Below are 8,700 nucleotides of genomic sequence, written 5' to 3'. Positions count from 1 at the left end.
GGACCGAAACGTCAGCTTTCCTGCTCCTATGATGCTGCTTGGCCTGCTGTGTTCATCCAGCTCTACACCGTGTTATCTCAGATTCTCCAGCATCTGCAGTTCCTACTAGCTCATGAGGAAGGTCAGGCTGAGCATAGATGCCTTCACTAGACCGTTCAATCTACAGTCAAATATTAGCACCATTACAATCAGGTTTAATGCCCCACGTAGCCAGCAGACACTCATGGAGGCAATGCAGGACTTGGTCATTGTTGATGTTCATTAGTGCATTAAGGAGGTAACTGAAGTCTTATTTTTCTATGCGTCCACTTAGATGCACTTTGGTGATTTCTCCGAGGTACAGAGCACTATTCCCTGCATAATCACAACCATTCATGTGCTTGCTGACAGTACCATACTTCACTTCGCAAGGAACGGCTTTTACGCTCAGATATTGTGATTCTGATTAGAAAACAATGTTTGTCGATGTGCACAACCTGGCAGGCACAGATGATCTTATAAGACTAACTATTGTAATGGTTCCCGAGAAGGAAGAATTGAGAGCTAATTCAATGAGCTGTTGTTATTCTGTGTGACCATGATTGACACATAATACCCAATTTAGTAGCAAATATAAAATATAAATTTTCGTATTTATGAATCATAATCTTCATTGAACAGGCATCTGTGGGGCCGATTGCCTATGGAAGAAACAGGAACAGGAAACCTTAAAGAAATCTCTACGGGCGACAGGAAACCTATAAATACATTTTGTGTAGTCTCATTACAAGGCAGCCTTCAAAGTGGACACTAATTAATTGCAGCAGACACTTCAGCCATACGAGATCTGTACTGCCTCATCTTTCACCCTGTGAACTCTATGATTGGCCACCTTTTTTTTCAAAATGACATTATCAATAACAGAATTGGTACTTGACTTTCAATGAGAACAATGAGTTATTTACAGTTGGACAAGTAACTGTTTCATGCATAATAAGAAATTGACAGACTATTACGGATAACATAACTCATAACATGTATAGATTATACAATAATATGATTTTGTTACTTTCACTGGACTTGATGGCTGAGCGTAGATGGATTGTCAATGAAAATTATGATTTCTGCATATTTGTAAAAATGCTCAGTATCTTTTCTTTCTGTTGCACTTTTCTTCAGTTGCGTGCTCCTTTATGTAGTTAACATAATGCAAAAATCCTGAATGCTCCCAGAACTAAACGAGTAATGGTGGAGGGTAATCATTCAAGCAACTTGTCAGCATGAAGGAATTCCTAAGAAGCACTATTTCTATAGTTTTTTTAATCTGCTATAGATGTTTCAAAATTGGAGGAAAGCCTTGCTGTAATTGTGCGTTAACCACAACTTAAATGTAGTCCCTCCATTACCTGTATTACCAGGCTAATCAATGGTGTCAAATTGCCACTGATGAAAGCAAAGCCTGTGACTTCACAAGGAAGAATTTTGTTATCCATCAGCATGTTGGCATTCATGACTATTTTGACTCCTTCCTTCATCATTGCCTGTGAGGCAGCCCATCCACAACACATTCCAGTACCTTGAGGAAAGGGGTAAGTGACTGCTAGGCTTTTGCATGTGTTATGTATTCCATTTGCAAGAGCAAACCACACAAGCTTTGTAGCCAGAAGCAAATTAAAAAGGATCAAGCAGCCAGCCAGCTTGTTGCGTTGTGTTTGCCTGTCTCTGAATATTCCCGACCTCTTCTGTCCCTTCTTCATCAGCCCTGTGTTTTATATAGCATTTCTATGGATATCATCATCTTTTTTGTATGGTGTTTGAATGTGACATAGAGCTTGGTACAAGTATGAATGTTCACATCCTATGGAAAATGTCTCTGTGTTATTGGATGTTACACTAGGAAGAGAGGTAGGGGAGATGTATTAGCATGTAAAATGCTTATGAGTTTGGGCATTTTATTGCCATTAAATGAGGCATTATGCAGTTATAAGCAGTAAATTTGTATGGTCAAATAAACAAAACATATGGAGTATCATTTAGTCTGCATATCCATCAACACTCCTCGCCATATTGACCAAGCAAGATCTCTTCTGAATATGTCTCACTAATAATGTAATAAATCTCCTCCCATAATTAGTGCACCCCCAAAACCTTAATTACAAGTTACAATCTGTTGCCACATTGTACTTTAAAAATGGTTTTCTAGACCAATGCAAGGGGAATTTTCACTTTGAAATTAATTTCTCAGTCAGTAACAATTATCAGTTTCTCATTTATATGCACTTTGCTTTACGAAATTTTTATGTTGGCTGAGAGCTTCCCATCCAGTGTGCTTATTGCAAATTCAGTCTCGGGGATCAGTGCATCCCATGAGACTGCCCATACATTACCTCATTTGTCTTCACTATAGGATGACCGTCCAATGAAACAAAGAGATTATTTCTCTCACAGCACTATTCACGCCGCTGCCTGGAAATTTATTCTGAATTATACAGCCTATCACAATGAGTAAGTCTTATTTACTGCTGAATCACCAATGTATCACCAACTGACTTATTCCGATTGATTGCCAATTTCGATGTGCTGCTAGGGTAGGTGGTAGAAGCAGATACAAAAGCAACATTCAAGAACAGGCAGGGAATAGAGGGAGATGGACTATATCCAGACAGATAGGATTAGTTTGGAATGGCAATATGGTCAGTACAGACATGGTGGGCTGAAGGACCTGTGCTGTACTGTTCTATGTTCTAAACTGTGAAGCTAACATTATTCAAGTGGTTTATAAATGATTTTGTAAGTAAACTTATATAAAATTTCAATGGCAGGAAAGGGCTCATTTGGCTGCCAGTTAATTAGTAACTGTTAAAATTCAGAAAACAAGAATTAAAAGAGCAAAATATACCCCAATATCTTTTCTCTTTTTTCGGACGTTATAATCATTAAAGAAAGGTGTAAAGCAATATATAATGTGAAACCATGTGAAAAGTTATCGATTTGGGTGTTATATAAGCATTAAAATTTTCTATTTAACCTTTAACATTTTTGTATATACTATGGAGAAAGCAGTTTTGCTCATTTATTTGTTCTGTTAGAGAAAAATATCCTTTCTACGTCTTTATTGAACCTGCACTTCCACAATTGTGTCTTGTTATTTTCTCATTTCAAAGAGACAGATCAGTTATCCTGACATTTTAGAGGGCAGGATGCATTAGTATATGAAAATGATGGGACATTCCTTTTAATATTATTATGTTATTAAAGCTATGGTATGCTCTGAGGGCTATGCAGAAGCAATAGTCCATCTAGCAGTGCACAACAGCTTAATTCTTAACATTAATGCTTCTTTTATAAGAGATTTGCCTATTTTTGTGTATTTATGCCTTTTCAAAATCTGATGTAATAAGACATTTTTGCTATAAAAAATTCTTAAGTTTGTTTATGGAATATGGGCAGCACTGACTAGGCCAGCATTTATTGCCCATCTTTGATTGCTCAGAGGGCATTAAAAGTTGACCAGATTGCTGTGTGTCTGGAATCACACGTAGGCCAAACCAGGTAAGGACTACAAATTTCCTTCCACATTTATTCAGTAAATGGTATGGCCCTGGGGAGTGTTGTCGAACAAGGAGACCTAGGAGTGCAGGTGCATAGTTCCTTGAAAGTAGAGTCACAGGTAGGCAGGGTAGTGAAGAAGGCATTTGGCACGCTTGCCTTCATTGGTCAGAACATTACGTGTAACAGTTGGGATGTCATGTTGCAGCTGTACAGGACATTGGTGAGGCCATTTTTGGAATTCTGTGTACAATTCTGGTCGCCCTTCTATAGGAAGGATGTTGTTAAACTTGAGGGGGTGCAAAAAAGATTTACAAGGATGTTGCTGGGACTGGCGGATTTGAGTTATAGGGAGAGGCTGAATAGGCTGGGTTTTTTTTTCCCTGGAGCTTTGGAGGCTGAGGTTGTATAGAGGTTTATAAATCATGAGGGGCATCGATCGGGTGAATAGCCAAAGTCTTTTTCCTAGGGTGAGGGAGTCTAAATCAAGAGGTCATAGGTTTAAGATGAGAGGGGAAAGATTTAAAAAGGACCTGAGGGGTAATTCTGTCATGCAGAGGGTTGTGTGTGTATGGAACAAGCTGGCAGTGAAAGTGGTGGAGGCGCATACAGGTACAACATTTAAAAGGAATCTGGATGGGTTTACAGATAGGAACTGTTTGAGGGATATGGGCTAAATGCAGGCAAGTGGGACTAGATCAGATTGTGATGTCTGGTCTGTGTAGACAAGTTGTATGTAGCTGTAACTCGATGACTACTGCATAAAAATTGGCTAAAGTATTATTGTTCTGCCCATTTCAGCTGATTTTTTTAAAACTGTATACCCCACTTCTGATAAAGGCATCAAATTCCATTGCAAATATTGCCCTCCTGTTTATCCAAAAATATTCCATATCTTTAATCACAGTCTGATTTAAATTTCACTTCTGTGTCTATCAGCAAATGTACATGCATGGAACATCACATCAAATGCAATTGAGCCCACGTGTGCATTTTTCAGTTGAAATTACTAGACAGCTAACAGGAGCAGGAATCCTGGATGAATCTTCCTTAAGTCCAAGAGCAATGAGTCATTTTATTTCCTAAACTGCCATCCAAGCTCTGAACTGTTAAGTCAGCATAAGCTAGTAATTGAACCTTAAACCTTTTGTTAAACAAATGATGGACCATCAACCCAAATGAGAGAAGTAAAGTTGGCATATATACTACTGCTGAATCATTAACATATAACATGTACTGATCTAGTTTATGATTCAGGATAAAATCTTCACCTAAGGACTGCATATCAAAACTTTGAGCACAGAGGTCAGCTAACTCAATTTTTGGCCTAGACAATTTTTATTACATTAACATAAACAGAACAAGATTGATGTATATGCCAGCCACCAGTCATATTGTTTACTTAAGTTTCACAATTCAAGTCCATGAAACATACGAACAAAAATAGGCTTTTCAGCCCATTGAGATTGTTCTGCCATTTAATGATTTCATGGCTGACCTGATAATTCTCAACTTCACCTTCCTGCCTTTTCCCTATCATGGATGGATTTGAAGTAAAATATAAATCCTATTTTGATTCAGGAATGTCAGTCCAACTATGCTGTTTCCAAATTAGGGACACAATTTATTTCTGTGAAAGAGCCCAGTATACTGATTGCTGAGACACACTGGTACAACTGCTAATTCCAAATATTCCCACTGGTCATTGACAGGAAATTTGTGGGCTTGTTAGCGCAAAAGTAGGATGAGTTGAGGTGTAGACTATTTTCTAAACGGGAAAAGATTTCAGAAGTCCGAAGCACAAAATGACTTGGGCTTCTGAGGTCAGGATTCTCTGAAGGTTAACATGTAGCTTCAGTTGGCAGTTAGGAAGGCAAATACAATGTTAGCATCGTTTCAAGAGGACCAGAACACAAGAGCAGAGGTATACCTCTGAGGCTGTATAAGGCTGTGGTCAGACAACATTTGGAATATTGTGAGCAGTTTTGGGCCCCATATCTGAAAGTGGATGTCCTTGCATTGGAGGGGGTCCAAAGGAGGTTTACAGGAATGATCCTGGGCATGAGGGCATGTCATATGAGGAGGGTTTGAGGATGCTGGGTGTGTATTTGATGGAATTTAAAAAAATGAGGGGGACTCTGATTGAAACTTATAAAATACTGAGAGGCCTGTATAGAGGGGACGTGGAGAAGATGTTTCTATTAGTAGGAGAGACTAGGACACCAGGGCACAGCTCCAAAGTGAAGGGACAACCCTTTAGAACTGAGATGAGGAGGAACTTCTTTGGCCAGGGTGTGGTTAATCTGTAGAACTCCTTGTTGCAGAGGCTGTGGAGGCCAAGTCAGTGAGTATATTTAAGACAGAGGTTGGTTCTTGATTAATGAGGAGATCAAGGGTCATGAGAAGAAAGCAGAATAATTAGATTAAGAAATGTGTCAGCCATGTTTGAATGGCGGACCAAACCCGATGGGCCAAATATCATGATTCTGTTCCTCTGTGTCTTATGATGAGTGCCTTAACAAAAAAGAGAGACATGAGGCTGTACCCACCCCACCCAAAATAAATTGCCATTAATAGTCTTAAGGTGGAGCCTTTGCTCCCCAAGGACAGGAGGCCTTGCATCAGAGCTGACAGTCCAAACAGAAGTTGGTAACTCTCCAGAACCTCAGGGCAGAGATGTGAAATGTTGGATTGAGGTTTAGCTAAGTATACAGGGACAGCACTGAGTTGGAAAGCTCTCAAGCTGTGGTAAGGTATATGACAGGGCAACGGTACTGTGGTATTGAGAGACCTAAAGTGAACTTAAAGTGCCCTTGCAAACTTGGGAAGTGTAAAACTTGGGAGAGGTCCCACAACGCAGTATATTAAGGATTGACACCAACCCTCCAGCTCTGGTTGCTTTGTGTGACACTCTCCTGCCACTTGTCAAAAAAATGCAGTCTGGGTGAAATTGACTGAACTAGGACAGGAGAATCACTTAAAAGAAGAATAGCAGCAGACAAATAGGGACATCACTACCTGTAAGTTCCCTTCAAGCCACACATAATCTTGACTTGGATTTATCCAACTGCTGCTTTACTGTCACTAGGTAAAAATCCAAGGCCTTCCTCCCTAACAAAGTGGGTTTACCTTCACCACATAGACTGCAGCAGTTCAACGCAGTGAGTCATTGCCATGTTTTCAAGGATAGTTAGGGATGGCAACAAATGCTCGACTTGCCAGCAATGCTTGCACCCCACAATCAAACAAAAAATGTAAACAAATCACAGAGAGATGTCAACCCTAGAATCTCATAACTTGAGACAGACTCTTGAATTTTCCAAGCATAAATAACCACAAGTGCAGATTAATAGTTGGTTCATGAATCTCGCTAGTGGCTTATTTTAATTTCTCAATGGTCAGACTTTTTTAAAAACTATGGGCTAAACTTTATATGGGCTTCAGCATTCAGACTTCAAGACATCTGCCAGCAGAGACATGAGCTCAGCAATTTTACTGCAAGCAGCCTATTTGTTGGCTGCATATTAACCCACTGTCTTACTAGAGAATATGAGCGGGCTCCTGATGATGTCAGACTGATCAGGTAGCCATCAGTTCTGGAGCTTCAGCAATCCGAGGGAAGATGAGCACTGCCAAAGCAGCAAAGAAACTGGAGGATATCTCAATATTAAATAATCTTTTATAAGGGGGCTGAGGGTCACAGGGGAAACCCACCAGGGGTCATTCAGTTCGTGGAGACTGTTTTCCCTGCCCTCCTCTTTGGAACATGAAGCTTCAGGCTCTGTTCATCCACCAACTGGTACAGGGAGGCTGCCTCCTTAATTCAACAGTCTCCCCACCCAGAAATGGGGCTGTTCAACCCTTGGCAGGGATCCAGAACTATCTAAAGAAATATCCTTTGTAGGACCTTTATATGTATATGAAGGAAACAAGTTACTGATTGACCAGTGTCAGGGACATATCCCAAGCTGGATTCCTACTATTGTTTCAAACTCCTTGCCTCCATTTCTTCCTTTTGGCATGCTGGTAATATTCAAGCTAGAGCTGCACAGCACTATCAGTTGTGGCAAAAAACACCTGTGTACAAGTACCCTGTGTCTAATTGCCACGCTTTGGTGGTGGAGATTGGGATGGCATCTGCACAGGAAAGATAAAATGTAACGAGTCTCCTTTTCATTGTTCTTTATCTGAAAAATTTGCATTTATGAGAAGACCATTACTGGTTTAATTAAAACATAGTGCAAAGCCCCTCAAGAATTATAAAGAGGTGGGGAAATGCAAGGAGTGTAGGGTTTAGGGAGGGAAACGATTTGAAGCGAAGTGTCTTTTGCCTTGTTTTAGGTAGCTATGTGTGTTAGTCAATGCAGCCATCAGTGGAAACATCATGCTAATGGAATAACAACAATGTGAAAGATTGAAGTCCAGTGACGGACCATACTGGCAGATTAGGACAGTGCAAGTATAAGAAAAAAAAGTTCAATTTTAAAAGCACAAATTCACAATTTTACACAGAAATTGTATCTGTCTTGATAAATTTGTTGGCAGATCTGTTTATGTTTGCAACTACAGATGTCCATGGTCAAAATTTAATTTACCTAAAACTGGCCATTTCCCAGCCTAAAATTGCACTGGTTATGGAAGGCTGTTCATATTACCAACATTTACTTAAATGCATATTATGTTTTAAAAGCTATTGTTGTTTCAAAAGATATTTAATTTACCAAAAAACTGGCTTGCATGTACAGTTCGTCAAGGATCGATTGTTTCTCATTGTCCGACTCTTTCAGAAACTTGGAACTGTAACCTAACCAGTCTAATTGTGTAAATTCTGACCTAGCTCAAGTATCCATTGTTCTGAAGGGTTCTTGCAACACAATGGTAGTGGCCCTACTTTTGCTCCCGGAGGCCCATGTTCAAATCTAAGTTGGTTCGAATATATGTTGTAACATTTCTGAACATGTTGATTAAAATAACTGTGATTGTTCCTGATTTTATATATTTGTGTTATGTTTGCTCTCTGGTATAATTTTCCATAATTCTTTTAGTGCACTGACCACACCGCCACACGGTTTAATGTTGGGACAATGAATTATTGTCTCCTATCAAATGAATGACCAGCTAAGATTTTATAAATTTGCTTCCAAAAGGCTAATTCAGATCAATGACAGGCCT

General features: G+C 39.6%; 1 protein-coding gene across 5 annotated transcripts in view; it reads left to right on the top strand.

Moving 5' to 3' along the window:
• LOC109915720 (androgen receptor-like) overlaps window positions 1-8,700 on the top strand; it is a 416,431-nt gene that overhangs the window by 236,516 nt on the left and 171,215 nt on the right. For 2 of the 5 annotated variants that reach the window (XM_048605451.1, XM_048605450.1), the window contains one exon: window positions 661-2,951. The exons of 2 other annotated variants lie outside the window; for them this stretch is intronic. In XM_048605451.1, the coding sequence (XP_048461408.1) occupies window positions 661-743 (83 nt within the window). In that variant the 3' untranslated portion in view covers window positions 744-2,951. Of the gene's footprint in view, window positions 1-313; window positions 641-660; window positions 2,952-8,700 lie in introns of those variants that run through there. One more of the 5 variants, XM_048605454.1, reaches the window with a different exon arrangement.

The sequence above is a fragment of the Rhincodon typus genome, chromosome 14 (genome assembly GCF_021869965.1).
Source record: "Rhincodon typus isolate 14 chromosome 14, sRhiTyp1.1, whole genome shotgun sequence".
Taxonomy (NCBI): domain Eukaryota; kingdom Metazoa; phylum Chordata; class Chondrichthyes; order Orectolobiformes; family Rhincodontidae; genus Rhincodon; species Rhincodon typus.
Note: the sequence above shows the minus strand (reverse complement) of the source record. Positions and strands in the feature narration are given on the sequence as shown.